Source organism: Pleurodeles waltl, chromosome 4_2 (genome assembly GCF_031143425.1).
Source record: "Pleurodeles waltl isolate 20211129_DDA chromosome 4_2, aPleWal1.hap1.20221129, whole genome shotgun sequence".
In the NCBI taxonomy this organism is placed as follows: domain Eukaryota; kingdom Metazoa; phylum Chordata; class Amphibia; order Caudata; family Salamandridae; genus Pleurodeles; species Pleurodeles waltl.
The window spans coordinates 5,594,962-5,611,204 of record NC_090443.1 but is presented as its reverse complement, the minus strand read 5'-3'; the positions used below and the strand labels follow the sequence as shown (position 1 = coordinate 5,611,204).

At 45.3% G+C, this 16,243-nt stretch overlaps 1 protein-coding gene across 3 annotated transcripts in view; it reads right to left on the bottom strand.

Moving 5' to 3' along the window:
* Positions 1–3,709: 3,709 nt before the first annotated feature.
* Positions 3,710–16,243, bottom strand: part of PCP2 (Purkinje cell protein 2) — a 95,331-nt gene continuing 82,797 nt past the window's right edge. For all 3 annotated transcript variants that reach the window (XM_069230359.1, XM_069230360.1, XM_069230361.1), the window contains one exon: positions 3,710–4,853. In XM_069230359.1, coding sequence (XP_069086460.1) covers positions 4,734–4,853 — 120 coding nt within the window. In that variant the 3' untranslated portion in view covers positions 3,710–4,733. The remainder of the gene's footprint in view (positions 4,854–16,243) is intronic.

Genomic DNA, 16,243 nt, shown 5'->3' with positions numbered 1-16,243 from the left:
CACCTTCCACCTGCACCACGATCCAAGCACTGATGCGGGGGGGGTAGAATTGTGGGGGTAGGTTAGTAGGGTAGTGCCAGAGACCCAATTTTGCGGTGCTGTTTGTCCTTGTCCCTCTGGACAGCAGGTGTGGTAATGCTGCAAGCCCCTCCAGTATCAGTTAAGGGTCCTTGGGCTCCCAATGAGTGGCTCTTGGCGTCCCTCACTGCAGTTACCACTGGGGGCAAGAGGGGTGGAAACACACAGCTAAGGGCCCGGATCCAGCTTGGGCCCAATGTGGAGGCGTCTTGGCAGTCAGTGCCGTGTCAGCTAAGGAGGTCGGCCACAGGTCTTAGGGCTGGTCCTGGGTACCAGTGGGAGTGTTGTCCACCCCACCTGTCTCAAACTACACAGATGCAGGGGGAGTGAGCGTGGCACAAAGTGCAGTCAGGCCATCAGGCAGGACCTGTTGGTTACCTTCTTAGGCCGGCTGTTCTAGCAGTGGTCCGGCCATCCAATGTAGGCCTCTCCTCAAGTTGTACCTAAGTGGTGAGCAGAATGATCTATACAGGTTTCTCATCTTCATTGCAGTACATACATAAGTTTAATCTCACCATCTTCCTAACTCCTTGATTGCCAAAGCCCCAACCAGGTCGTATTAAGAAAACCTGGCAAAGCTACCATAATCATATCATCAGTGAAAGTATCATTTTAAGCAATGGAAAGGGAACATAGAAAGAGGTTGGCTTACTTCTTACCTCCCCTTCAAAAACGCTGCCCGTCATATCTGCTGCTGAGGAAAAACAAACCTATTATCAAGCACGACTCTCAGGATGCTTTTGAGGATCTATAGCAATCTGGTATCAGCAATACTCCCTACGAGGTCTCTACCTCTTCCCTAAGACTTATGAAGACTGTATGACCTTTTTTATCAATAAAATCATTAGCAATCTATCCTGCCTTCTTGATTCTGTCTGGAGGCTTATGAGTTTACCGCCTTCCAGAATAAGGGTAACCAAAATGGTGTCCACCTTAAACATTGACACCAAAAGATATTTGCAATTCCAAGGTAGCCAACCTCTTTCTCTCACACTTTGCTCCTCTTCTCACTCCATTCCTCAACTCTTATGGCAATTGGAATAATACAAAATTCAAGAATTCCATCAACACATAACTGTGGTACAGACCAAATCACAATAGTCACCTTCTTGCCAATATTATGCCTACTCTGCTGTGCCACGATCCCTGACACAACATTTGCATGCAATTGTTAATTCACCTGGAGTCATAAGCCATCCTAGATCATTTTCACTATAGCATCTCTGCTCATCTAGCAACAAATTAAAGATAAGGGAAGAATTATTTGTCTACCTGGATCAAAATTAGGGGGCATATTTATGGCATCAGTTGAGTTGCACTTGCACCACACAACGTAGTGCATGCACAACGCAAATCTTAAGGAAGATTTATGAAGCCATGCAAGGCCACTTTAAGGTGGCCTTGCATGGCTTCATAAATCAACAAAATCACTGTGTTGCGTTACTGTGTCCTGGTAAGGCATCCCATAGGCACTGTATGGGTGTTCCAACACAACTACCATGGCTTTTGATGCATTTCCAGGTTTACCAGAACTAATAAACCTAGAAATGACCACAATGCTACACCTTCTCATGGGAGGAATAAGGAGGAGAAATATGTGTATTTCTCCTTGTTACTTCCCCTTTCTATGTGTGCTGCATTCTGCAGCACACATAGAGGAATATGCCTCAGGGAATTGTTTTGTGTATGAATGTGCCCCCTACTGCACAAAACAACCCTGCATGCAATGGAGGCACCCTAGCACCATGGCACAAGATTGTCTGTGTTGGTGCTAGGCAACCAAAAGGGTGTCAGTGCAGGGGAAAAGGAAGGAATGCGCCACATTCCCTTAAATATGGCACATTCCCACCCTTTCCCTGTCGCACAGTGCAGTACAGCAAGGTAACTTGCTGCGCTGAACTGCATGACTTGTCCATAAATATGGCACTAGTTCTGCACGCTCTTTTTACTGGACTCAGCAGCATCCAACATGATAGACCAAATATCACTCTTCAACCATCTGGGGTCACGTGTTCAGGTATTCAGAACAGTGACACAGCTCTTGATCAGTTTGCTTCGCCTCTGGAGAATCGGACACACCAAGAGAAGCTTTCACATTCCTTTTCAAAATGATTTCCTCCTACCATCCCCACAGGTGCTAAAAGGACCACTAATTTACCCCAGCCTATTTTATTCATCCTTTGCTAAAGGAGCACACATTAGTATGTCATACATCTTTGGATTTCTGGTGCTTGCTACAATTCTCTGATGTATGTGAAGTTTCAAGAGGGTTCCTGACTGACAGTAAATCAGACTTAACCTGGCAAGCATCCCAAACATGATGTATCAGAACTAGCTCTACCTTTGCGCCTTCAAGGCATATATTCTGCTTTGTGGACCAACTGATGCTTCTGGCATTTTATTTAGCTGTACTTTGGAGGACCACAATCCCCCTCTGAGAAATCGAGGTACCTTTAATTTCGATCTGACCTTTGGTCCCCCCAAGTCAACATTGTTGCCAATAGGTTCTTCAACAGCTGCACTTATCACAGGGATGTCCCTCCATGCGGACCCTCCCAACCAGATTGCACTAGTGGTTGTAGAAATAACACCGATCCTAGACTGTTATGAAGCCTCTTATGCTGGGCTTAGCACTGTCCTGCTGGTCTCATCTTTAAATTGCAAAAAGCAAACCACATTACCCCAAAGCTGAAGGCCCTACACTGGCTGCTGATAAATCCACAAAAATAGTTCTATAATCTCATACATTATTTATGAGAGCAACTTCCCTGTTCTCCACAACTCTAATTCAAGAGTGTCCTATGTAGGTTCATTACTACTATATTTATGCAAGATTTTCAGAATATCCACATAAGATACATTTACATACAACACAAAAGCAACTCATTAAAATAGTCAGTGGTTATATCGAAAATCTTCCATGGATCCAGTCCACCTTGACCTTCTTCAGACAGTTAAAAGTATAATTTATTTTAAGACAAGCACGTGATTGGACTGGGAGAGGTCACTGTCTGCAAGTGAAGGGTGTAATAGCTCGATAATTTCAAAAAAGCAGCTTTTTAAAATTGAAAACCGTTTTAAGAGATTTGTGACTACTTGTAATGCTGGTGTTTTTAATGTGACTTTTTTAGGTGTTATTTTCTGGTCTTCTGGCTATTGTAACGCAACTGGCACTAAATCTCTGACCAGCAGATGATCCCACTGACCGTTGCATTATTGCCAGGCAATCGCAGAATACCAGGCCGAACAAAGGTATTTTGCTTATTCCCAAAGGACCTAAGCGCTGCTTGTTTTTAGACCTCTTTGGGCCGTGAGCTGCAGATAAAGCAGTTATACTGCCTGTCAGTAAACACTTTCCTGAAATCTTTAGCAGTCTCTCGGTGGTAAGAAATACTTGGTTTTGTGTCTCTGGTTTCTCTTATACCTTGAGAGGCTGCATCAACAAAACCTAGGCGGTGGCAATCCTATAGCTCCCAATATCTAGCCTACAGCTAGAGTCTTGTCTCATACACATGTGCACATGCCTTAGAGGATAGTGTTAGACAGTAATCGAGGGCGTGTTCTTCCATGAATCAAAGGCTATGTCAAACATCAAGTTGTTACTAATGATATAAGCAAGCAATAGTTAAGATCAACTTTGTTTATTGAGTTTATAGAAATACACATATACCAGCCTACATCCCAACGACAGCGGCACCAATAACCACAAGAAATATCATTGCTGGTTATTAGAAAATAACGGCTAGCTGGTCCCCGTACCCTTCAATAGGATGCTGAAAAACTCAACCCAAAAGAATAAAAGCACATATTCAACTAGTACTACCCCTAAGCCTCCCACCAACCAAAAGTCCACCCCCAGTCAAATCTGTTTCATGCTCAAAGCAGCACAGCACGTGAGTCTCTACAAGACCAGTAAGTAAGCTGTATCTAAACTGATCCACCCTCCGAACGGAAACAAAGATTAGACAAGAACGGGCACCCTAAGGCTCCAGGGAACACACATATGTGCACTAGCCGTTTGGTAGATTGACAGTTATCTAGAGACTAGTGAAGGAACCAGCCCCCAAGCAGGGGACAGCAGAAATGCACCAGCCTCTTGTCCCCGCACTAGTGGCCTGAAACTCAGAAGGTCAACTATAAAACTGTGACACTTATTTGTGTCTTACAGCCTGTATATTAGCAATGTTGGTGTTATTTATCTTGGTTGAAAGGTATATGTCGATTTAAAGGCTGGACTCTGGGATTTCAATGTTATAGTATGTTACACAAACACCATTTGAGGCTTAAAGATATGATAGGGATTTATGATACTGTCAATTTAAAGTATATACTAAACTCTGCTGAACAGCATTCACACTGTACCATATGCCAACATAAATTCAGATATAACGTGGTGGCCCCAATGGGAGCTAGCTCTCTTACCCCACAGACACACTAACACATCTTAAACGACTCTTTCAATTCCTCTTTTTATTTAAAAAAATAAAAGAGCTGATTTTCAGCAGTAAACAGGAAATGGCATGGTCCAATATTGCTTTGACTTCGTAGTATTAGCAGTTCAGAAACTGAAACCTTCTACCCTACACATGGATGAACCAAAGAGTCCTGGCAGATATGGGCCAAAGTTGCCTGCTGGTGGTGCGCAGTTCGATTGGCTATGGGCTGGGCTTTTGGAAGTGTCTGCTGTGCACACGGTGGATGAGGGTGAAGTAGTCCTCCCCAGGCGCAATCGGAATGTCAGGAAAAGGGGCTGGGGGAGAAAATTCATCCTTCTCCTGAAACAAAGAGAAGGAACAACATTAAAACGCACGGTAGCAGAACAAAACACTGGAAAACACAGGACCGAACTAATAATTAAAACTGAAAAAACAATGTAGAATTGTCTGATAAATTACATAATCAGAACTAGGAATATGTGATCACGCCCCCAACACACTTACATATTAATATACTAGCTAAAACCATGTGTGAACTAGATTACCTTTACAATAAAAAATCTGGGTTAATCCTGTAGTGTTTGAAGAACAATACTGTGCTGCTGCATAGAAAGCTTGCAGGCATACCAAATAGGTAGGTTTTAGAAGAAATGCCATACACCTAATACAGACAGTAAACCAAGGGCCATATTTGTGACCTGGTTTGCGTCGCACTTGCACCACGCAACGTGGTTCAACAGCAACGCAAACCTTAAGTGAGATTTATAAAGCAACGCAAGCACACCTTCCGTGGTCTTGCGTGGTGTCATAAATTTTGAGGAATGTAACGCAGCGCAAATCACTATATTACATTACTGTATGCCGGACAGACATTTCCGTGGGTGTTCCCATGCAACATCCATGCATTTTGACACATTTACCATATTTACAAGTGCTTGTAAACCTGAGAATGCACCAAACAGATATGCCTCCCCAGGAGAGGTAATGAGGAGAAATATGTCTATTTCTCAAAGTTATTTCTTCTTTCTATGTGGACAGCATTCTGCAGTACACACAGCAAGAGGCAAAAGAGTCTCAGGATTGTTTTTATGCAGGAAAGTGTTCCTTCCTGCACAAAAACAATACTGCACGCAACAACAAGCACCTTTGCACCATGGTGCAAGGGTGCCTGCGTTGGCGCTAGGCTGCCTAAAGGGCGCCAGCCCAGGGTAAAGGACAGGAATGTGCGGTATCCTTTTAAATACCATGTATTCCTGCCCTTTCCCTGTGGCGCAGGGCAGAGCAGCAAGGTGACTTGCTGAGCTGCCCTGCACCACAAAGCCAATAAATATAGGCCCAAGTGTTCTTAAAAATTAAAGTCTTTGAAACACGAAGAGAAGACTAGCAGTTATTAAACAGAAATGAAGCACATACACAGTGAACTGGAAGATCCACTCTCAATTGAAGAAATACAAAATTACCAAGACCTTGTTAAAAATAAATCTGCAGATCTGATGACTGACAACCTAAAATGTACGCATTGTGTGCTACTTCACTTTCACAGCTAAATATTATGCTTTGCCCATATTCGATTTTGAAACTAAATTGGATAATAAATGATGTACTAATTTTCAAGCCACTTTCATCATCAATGTAGATGAGAATCTTGCAAACGCCTATGGTGATAGGGAATTAACAAAATAAGTTAACAGAAACAGTAAAGGTATGGGTGATCTTAGACACCTCATTGGTGTAATCACTTTACCAGCAAATGCAAAAGACTATTTTGCTGTCAAGAGATTTGGAGAAAGCTGTCCGCCAAGTAGAGTGATTCTCCTACAGTGGAGGACCATCATTTAGAGTTTCGTTTGAACTAAAGATCCTCCAATTCCTGATAAATGTAACTTGTGGAATCTACTCCACATTTAGAGTGTCCTCCAAATTTTGGAAGATTTTCAGTTCCCTCCAAACTCTAAATGAGAACTTTATAATTAGGTCTACATGTAATTTCAGGAATATTATTTCTAAACTATAGTATGCCGCATGAGCATATCCTAAAATAAGAATATAACCTCAGAAAAAAGAATATTATCTCAAAATACTCCTGGTTTAACCAAAGTAAGAGACAGCACTATTCTCTCTCTCGCTAATCGTCTTTGAGTTTGACATAACACCTCTGACAGAAGCCATTGGTAAAAAATAAAACGTCCTCAAAATGGGAAATAAATCAACTCATAGATAAAAGTAATGCAGGTGGCATTCATTTCTTTACTGCAAGGGTCCAACACACAAACCCCACACATCTGGTAACAATACAACGTAGTGCTGTGTCTAGACACAATTCTGATGCTCCTGAATAACCCAAAAACAGCTAATGACATGAGCAGCAAAATGAGATTCATAAGATATTGTTTACAAAGATCTGTCTAAAACACTTAGGGCCAGATTTCACAAAAAAAGCCGGTGCGTGGCGCTGCACCAAATTTGTCAGCATCACGCACCGTCATTTTCAAAACGCAGCGATGGGCCGTTTTAAAAAGAATACAGTGCACCCTTGTGTTTCCCCCTGTGCCCGCGCTGTATTTGCTGCCGTGAGCCAATGCATTAACCCTTGCACCATTGTGGAAGGATGGCTGCGTTGAGGGGGAGATTGTTTTTGTGCAGGAAGCAACGCCTTCCTGCACAAAAAAAGTCTTACAGGGCGATTTGCTCTATGTGTGCTGCAGAATGCAGCACACATAGGAAGACCAAAAAACGAGGACAAATGAAAGCATTTCTCCGCGTTGTGTCACTTTAATGCCACCCCTGGGGTGGCATTAGATTTTGGCACTGCCTCAGGTTTACGAAAACTCGTAAATCTGGGGCAGGGTCAAAATGCAATGGGTGTTACTGTGGCACGCCCACGCCAACACCCATTGCACGCCCCTTCCACGCAAAGTGCTGTGTGTGAAAGGGGCGTATTTACAAGGTGGCGTTCAGCCACAAAAAGTGGCTTAACCCCACCTTGTAAATACGGTGCAGTGCAGTGCATAGCGCCACGCTCCGGTGGCGATAGGGGGCTCTTAAATAAGCCCCTTATTGTATAGTGGGCTTCATTCAAATTATTGAGAAAAATGTTAGCAAACTGTACCCAGTACCCATATGGTGCCCACCATTCCTTCTCCAGCTATTTCCAACATGCTTATTTTGAGTACGGAATGCAATGTGGTGGTGATAGCATACAACAACAATAACATTACATGCTGGTATTACCTCTAGATTTAGACCTTGTGGGGAAAAGAATGGCCCCTTCATGGCTCAGTGCCGCTTGCGCTCCTGTCTTAAGTTCCCCAATGCAAATTTCTGGCCCTTTGTATTATTTTTGGCATGAACACAAGAATAATGTATGGAGACGGAGAACTCAATACATGGACTGAGACACAGAACAGGGTTCTGTCGTCTGGTGTGGTGCACCAAGGACACTTATCCTCTACTGAGTGCCTACTGCTTTCTCGCTAGATTAAGAAATATTAGCAGGGTGGCAGCAATTGATTATAAATGTCGAAAATGGCAGCTGCCATTATTAAATATACACGGGGAGAGGGGCATCAGAAGGACCCCCATTCCCAGCCCATTTTGGGACCTCATCCCCTGGGACAGGGTGTATTTATGGAGAGGGACCACGCATTCGCCAAGATGTTTTCAGCCTCGGGGACCCCATCCTCAGGGCCCAAAGTATTATTTAAAAGGATGGGGCGAAGTGGCCCCCTCCCCAAGCATTAAAAAGGCCCTAGGGATCCCATTCCCCAGGGTCATCATTTTATACGAAAGGGAGGGGGGATGCATGACTCCCCCCACCCTGATCCTTTCATGGCATTGGGCCTGATGCCTTGCTGTGTCCTGTGGAACCCACCCCTGGGACACAGTAGTTTCCTGCCCACACTAGGGGGGCAAGGAAAGATGTGTTTGCTCCGACCTCACTGGATCATTTTCAAATCTCATGCCAAATGAGAGCAAATACGGAGTCTGCTCCCAGTGGGTGGGAGCTTTAAAAATGCTCTCTCCAGGTGGGAGCAGAGATGAGATCTGTTTCCCTGCCCACAGGGCAGGTGGTTAAACAGAACAAATATTGTGCCTGCCTGGAGAGACCAGCACAAATATTTGCTCCTTCCTAGCAGGAGCAATGCCAGCTCTCAAACCATGCGTGGAGCCAGCTGGGGCTGCGGCCCCCAATTTTGAGCTTGGTGGGTGCCCTGGGTGAGCACTGGGGCACCCACCAATATTAAAGGTAGACCACGGAGGATGGGCTCCCCGGGGCCATACTAGGCTCGGGGAAGGAGAGCTGTGTGGCTAACCTCCCCCTTTAAAAAAATACAACCCTGAGGAATGGGGTCCCCAGGGGCTAGAGAGGCTCAGGGAGGGGGCCACACAGCCCCCACCCCTTTAAAATAAATATGGCCCTGGGGGGTGGGGTCTCCAGCACGTAATGAGGCTCAAGGAGGGGAGCCACATGGCCCTTCTTCCCTTTAAAAATAAATAGACAGCCCTAGGGGGAGAAGTCACTGTGACCAGGGAAGGCTCCAAAGAGGGCTGGGATGCCCCTTAAAGAAACATACACAACCCTGGGGATTGGGCCCACAGGGCCTAATAGGGCTAGGGAGGGTGGGGGGCCTCCCCCTTTTTTGAGATGTCATCAGAGATGTCATACATGATGCCCTAGAACATGTTGTGAGTGATGTAGTATGTGAGGTAATAAGCAGTGCATGGGGGTGTAGGTTATAGTTCACTCTGCTAACTATAACTGGTACATTTCTGAGGCTTTTTGAGTTCACAAACGTTAATGTTGTCATTGACATATTCACCTAACTATATTACTTTAACCCTTAATTTTTCAGTGAATTTCTTAAATTTAAAAAATAATAAGAAACATCTTTTTATCGCACCCAGCGATAATGTTACTTTAACATTTGTTTATTTTTCAGTGACTATATATATATTCACATAAAAAAACCAAAGGTTACAGGGACATTCTAGTTAGGTTCTGATTTTGCTCGCACAAAACCATAGAAATTCAGAAGTTATAGTTATTTCTCTAACTATAACTTGCGCCCTTAGGTAACTATAACTCGTGCCCCCGCCATGCACAGTTTTTTGTGTTCAATAATTTGACTGTTAAAGTTTCATTTATACTTTTAATGGCGTTATAAAAGTTGCCATGATTGCTGTAATATCTTGGGTGATTGGCAATGCATGGCGAGGGCGCGAGTTATAGTTACCTTAGGGTGCAAGTTCAAGTTACTTAAAATTACTCTACCTATAACTGCTGAATTTCTTTGGTTTTGTGTGAGTAAATTCAGAACCGAACTACAACGTCCCTGTTCCCTTTAGTTTTTTAAGTGAATTTCTATGTTTTTTAAAATTCTATTTCCTAACTATAATGTCCCTGTAACCTTTGTTTTTGTCAGTCAATTTCCTTGTTTTTTTTACATAAAGTAATTTTAATTACTATATGTTTATCCAAACACCACCACGCATGGCCTGCGGCCAGGCCCTGCAGCCAACACCCTATAACCACCCAACTCTGTGCTGCGCACGGCCGAAGGGTCTATCTCTCTGGATGTGAGAATAGGTGTGAGAGGGTGTCTCTGGGTGTGACAGTGGCTGTCTGGGTGTGAGAGTGGGCAAGTGAGGATCTGAGTGGTTCTGCGGGTGGATGTGTGACCTTTTGAGTGGGACCGTCAGTGCCTGAGTGGGTCTGTGAGTGGCTAAGTGAGGGTCTGAGTGGGTATATGAGTGGGTGTGTGAGTGTCTGAGTAGGTCAGTGAGTGGGTGCATGAGTGTCTGAGGGGGTCTCTGAGTGTGTGCATGAGGGTCTGTGTGGGTCTGCGAGTGGGTGTGTAAGGGTTTCAGTGGGTCTGTGAGTGGGTGTGTGAGAGTCTATGTGGGTCTGTGAGTAGATGTGTCAGTTTCCTTGTGGGTCTGTGAGTGGATGCATGAGGGTTTCAGTGAGTCAGTGAGTGGGTGTGTGAAAGTCTGACTGGGTCTGTGAGTGGGAGCGTGAGGGTCTGAGTGTGGTTGTGAGTGGGTGCACGAGGGTCTGAGTGGTTCTGTGAGTGGGTGCGTGAGTGTCTGAATAGGTCTGTGAGTGGGTGCTTAAGGGTCTGGGTGGGTGTATGAGTGAGAGAAAGAGATTGACAAAGAGAGAAAAAAATAGTGAGATGGAGAGAGATAGAGAGTTTTTTAGGCTTTGGTGAATGATATACTTAAAAGAAAAATATATTTGTCAATTAAAAAGAGTGAGATCACCTTTCAGTATGAACCTTAATTTGAAGTGAAAAGAAATTAAAAGAGCTAAATGATCAGAGACACACCTAAAATGGAACATTCAACCTTCGGTATGGGGGGTCTGAGACCTTAACCACTAGGACACAGGAGAATAACATTTGTACCAAACATCTTGCTAGTCTAACTAACTCTTTGACGTCATTGCATTGATAGACCATGCAATGACAAGCTCTCTCTCTATATTGGGATGGGAGAGAGAGAGAGAGAAACAGAGAGAGAGAGAGAGAGAGAGAGAGAGAGAGAGAGATAGATAGAGAGAGAGAGAATGGCAGGACCACAGGGGGAGCCTCAAGGCCCCCGAGGTCCTAGCCGACTCACCACGTCCTGTTGGAGACAGCATTGCTCCCACAAGCAGGGAGCTGCTTTAAGAAGCAGCTCCCTGCATGTGGAAGCAATGCTTTCATCTGTCTTCCCTACACGCAGGGAAGTGCAGGGAAGACAGATGAAAACTCCGCTTTCTGCAATAAGAGCTGGTTGACAGCTTTCTCTTGCCTTGCAGAAAGAGGACTTTGCTTGCTTTTGCTTGGTGGGAGCTGTTAGCTCCCACCAATCAAAAGAAAACAACTATGTCCCAGGGATGGGTACCCCAGGACATTGCAGGAAACAGAACGGGGGGTGGCGGTCCCCAGGGCCATCTGTGGCTCCTGGAGGGGGGCTGCACGATGGCCTCCCTCCAACAAGCACAGCCCCTGGGTGTTGGTGGTCCACAGGGCTGCAGGGGAGGCTGCGCGGTCCACCACACTCTATTTAAATATAGGCCCCCGGAGGTGGTGGTCCCCAGGGCTGCAAGAGGGCCGCACGACCCCCCTGCACAGATTTCTAATTAAGCCTCAGGAAGGTGGTGGTCCCCAGGGCTGCGGGGGGCTGCATGGCCCCCACACTGTATTTAACTAGAGCCCCGGGGAGGTGGGGGTCCTCGGACTGAGGAGGTTCAAAATGAACCCTTTCATTTTTTCTATTTTATCCCCGGGGAGCTGGTGGTCTCCAGGGGCTCTGTGCACCCGCCTCCTTATTTTTTTACTTTGCCCCCGGAACCTGACCTACCCAGGGCTTTAAAAAAAACACAAGCGCAGGAGCTTGCGCTTGTTTTTGTTGTTGCTGCAAATTTAGCTGATTTGCAACAAAAACATTCAAAAAATGCTTTTTTGCCCTGGCAGGTCTGTTTGGGACCCCAACACCAGAGCTAAGTGGTCAGAGTGTCTCTACTAGGGCCCCTTTTTTGCATTTTTTTTAGGGACTCTCCTGAATCCAAGTCCCAAAATGGCTGCCAAGACTTCCTGGTTGGAGTGTTAGCAGCCAATAAGAGCCGTGTATTTCCCTGCATGAGATTATCATTATTGGCAAATACATTGTGAAAGATCCGGGTCCCTAGATAAACAAATTTATTTTCCCTTTAATATCTCAAAAATTACTGAACGGATTTACACCAAAAAAGTGAAAGCGTAATCTCCGTACCGCAAGCTAGCTTTTTCTCTGGCCCCTGCTTGATGGATCACCCAAAAACTTTCTATGTGCAACAAGAATCACCAGCACACCTTTTTGGGAAAATTTTGTAAAGATTTGTCAAACAGTGCCAAAGATATAGGCAGGTCAAAAAACGCTTTTCCTATAGAAACATGGTCCTAACTATAACTATCTACTGGCGACGCCACTAGGTAATATATCCAAAGACACCACACACTCAGGATTCCTAAGCAAATCTTCATGTTTATTGACACCAATCTATATCATATACACCATTTTTTTTTAGTAAAATTCAAAAGCTGTTAGCTAACGTCTGACCTAAAAATGGTTCTGGCAGTCCTTTCACCAGGGTCCCTTGCTTGATCTAATTAAATCAATGTATATCACAATCGCGAATAATGCATTTTCCCCTGCATAATAATCATGCCAAGTGCCACTCTAATCAGTTTACATTTGCAGTTGTATTATGTTTTGCTCTACTTATAGCTTTTTTTGGCTTTTTTTTGTGTCATCTGGATGGCAATCACCTTTTCTTCTCCCCACAGAACATCTGCCAGAGACTATACTTCTACTTTCACTACAAACAAAAGTTAAAACTTGCAACACTTTTATGATGAGGTGGCTTCTCAGCTCAGTGTCATTAAAGAAAAGATACCACTCAATCAAAAATATTGCCAAAGTACGCCTCATTCTTTCACAAACAAATCATACAGATTTTGCTTGGTTGGTAGATTGCTGCTTTCACTTTACAATTTGGTCTACACATTTTTTTAATGTATTTACTTTTTTTCTTTGATGTTGTGAGATGTTCTACTGATAGCATTTTAGGCATATAAATTCCCGAACGTACAGATAATCCTGGTTATGGAAAGCTTGGCAAAATTATTTTTTGATCTGGATTTAATGACTGGCAACCTAAGTGCACACTTAATCGCGAATGGGCATATATTCAGCCAAGTATCTTAGCTAAATTCAGGAAGTCCACAAATGTACAAATTATTAAAGCACCTTCGATGTTGACTTTACCAACTTTCACTTCCATATCTTTAATTGCTATTTGAAAGCGGAATATATTTTTCTCTAAAGAAGACATTTAGTTTGCGTCATTCTGTATATTGGTATTGTAAACTAGTGCCTCAAACACTACTATACACCAGAGGTAAGAGATAGCTGTTTCTTTTATTATTCCTTCTCCTTGCTACAAATAGTCTCAGTTTTCCGTGATTACATAACAATGTCTGTTGAGACAAAACAAAATAAATGAAGAAAGGGTAAGTAGATCCTTTGGCCTGTCCCCGTCTAGACTTGGACTAGACCGTCACCATTGTGATTCATATAGTGTTTGCGTTGTAAATAAGGGGCATATTTATACTCTGTTTGCGCCAAATTTGCATCAAAATTGTTGACGCAAATTCGGTGCAAACCTAACACCAGATTTATACTTTGACGCCCGACCCTGCGAACGTCAAAATTCAGCAGTGTGCATCATTTTGTGGATGCGGGAAACCACCTTGCGGTAATGACATGCAAGGTAGGCGTTCAGGTCCAAAAAATGACTTTAAGGCATGTGTGCCTTATTTATACTCCCGCGTCATTTTGATGCACAGGAGGGGGTGGGCCTTAAAAAATGGCGCACAGCCTGATTTGCGCCATTTTTAAACGCCTGGGTGAGGGCAAGCGTTAAGGGACCTGTGGGCTCATTTCCATGGTTTCTGACCATGGAAGCAGTCCACAGATGCCCTTCCCTGCCTCCAGGGACACCCCCATGCCACCCTTGCCCACCCCTGGAGGACACCCATGAATGGGGGGACCTATCCCAGGTAAGTTGGGGTAAGTAATTTTTTTTTTTTTTTTTAAGTGGCATAGGGGGCCTAACGGGCCCCCCTACATGCCACTGTGCCCAATGACCCTGCCCAGGGGACAGAGGTCCCCTGGGCATGGCCATTGGGCAGGGGGGCATGACTCCTGTCTTTCCTAAGACAGGAGTCACTTCAATGGGGGTTTTGCATCAAAAAATGGCGCAAGTCCGGTTAGAACCATGATTTTTTACTCTAACCGGACTTGCACCATTATTTGACGCACAACCCCCATTCTTCCCTACGCATGCGCTGCCCGGTTAGAGTCTTTTTTTTTTACTCTAACCAGCCCGCAGCGCCGGCTAACGTCAATTCATAAATAAGGCACCCGCCTGGCGCATTGGAATGGCTTTAGCCGGCGGTAGATTTTTTTATGCAAACCAGCGCCGGCGCTGGTTTGCGTCAAAAAGTATAAATATGGGCCGAAGTGTTTTGAATAATGCTCAGCTCCCACCAACAGCCAATAAACACAGGATGCGGAATAGTGAGGTGAAGCACCGCTTTATTATGGACTTCCGTTAACTGCTACCAACTACTAAGGCATGGAAACACAGGGGAATTCACACTTGCCTTGGCCGATGCCTGAGCCATGACTGACCAGACCTCCCAGGGCTCCTCTCTAAGCTTAACGCTCAGGCTTCCACAGCATTCTTCTCCCCCATCGGGTCTTCACACTCCATCTGAGTCATCCGCGCTGCCCTGGTCTCCCAGTCTCCTCCTAGCAGCACGCCTTTCTCCTCTGTCTCCGGCGTCTTCTCCTCTGTGTGTTCTTCCTGTTCCAGTACTCTCCTCAGCTGCTCGGTGATGGTCTTTTGAACTCCGTCGCTCCTCCCCTCATCCTCGACAAACTCGCTCTGCAGGTACGTGTCACCTTCATGCTCTAGCACTCCACCTGCCTGATGTGTCAGGCTCTGTTTGTTGGCCATATTGAAATTCCTGGCCTTCATGTACAGGCCAGTTCCACAGGACTGTAGACTTGAAGAACAACTGAATCAACTAATTGTAAAAACTGGAAATGAGATGGTAGAATTCAAGTGGATGGCATCTCTTGGTATGTCATCTGGCATATCATTTGGTATTGTGACCTTTAGCCATGATCTTGAGCCGCTGTGACCTCTAGCCTCTCATACTGTGGTCTTGACCTCTTGCTACTATGGGGGTCATTCTGACCCTGGCGGCCGGTGGCCGCCAGGGCCACCGACCACGGGAGCACCGCCAACAGGCTGGCGGTGCTCCAACGAGCATTCTGACCGCGGCGGTTCAGCCGCGGTCAGAAGCGGAAAGTCAGCGGTCTCCCGCCGACTTTCCGCTGCTCGTTTGAATCCTCCATGGCTGCGGAGCGCGCTCCGCAGCCATGAGGATTCTGACCCCCCCTACCGCCATCCTGTTCATGGCGGGAAAGCCGCCATGAACAGGATGGCGGTAGGGGGGGTCGCGGGGCCCCTGGGGGCCCCTGCCGTGCCCATGCCAATGGCATGGGCACAGCAGGGGCCCCCGTAAGAGGGCCCCGCAAGGTATTTCAGTGTCTGCCTTGCAGACAATGAAATACGCGACGGGTGCTACTGCACCCGTCGCACCTTCCCACTCCGCCGGCTCGATTACGAGTCGGCATCCTCGTGGGAAGGGAGTTTTTCCCTGGGCTGGCGGGCGGTCTTTTGGAGACCGCCCGCCAGCCCAGGGAAAAACTCTTAATACCCTCCGCGGTCTTCTGACCGCGGAGCGGTATTATGGGGGCGGAATTCTGGCGGGCGGCCTCCGCCGCCCGCCAGAATTAGAATCAGCCCCTATATGTTTATCAACTGATATTATTTCTTGGAGTTGGCCATTTTTGCGCTAATGAAGCAGATAGATCTGTTTTGATGCTGATGGTCTGATGTTTCTTCCACTTACTCATGGATGGAGGAGAGCTTTCTATAGTTGTCACAACCCTATTTCTAATGTTGAGGGATAAATCTGATCATTTTCAAAGTATCTAATCTAAAAGGCACCCAGACCCCAAATTTTACCAATTTACAAGACTGCAGCGATCTTATGGATAAGATCTAACTTACCACCTATCATTCTTCACCTCACAATGGTACACATACTTCTCACACTTTCATTCTA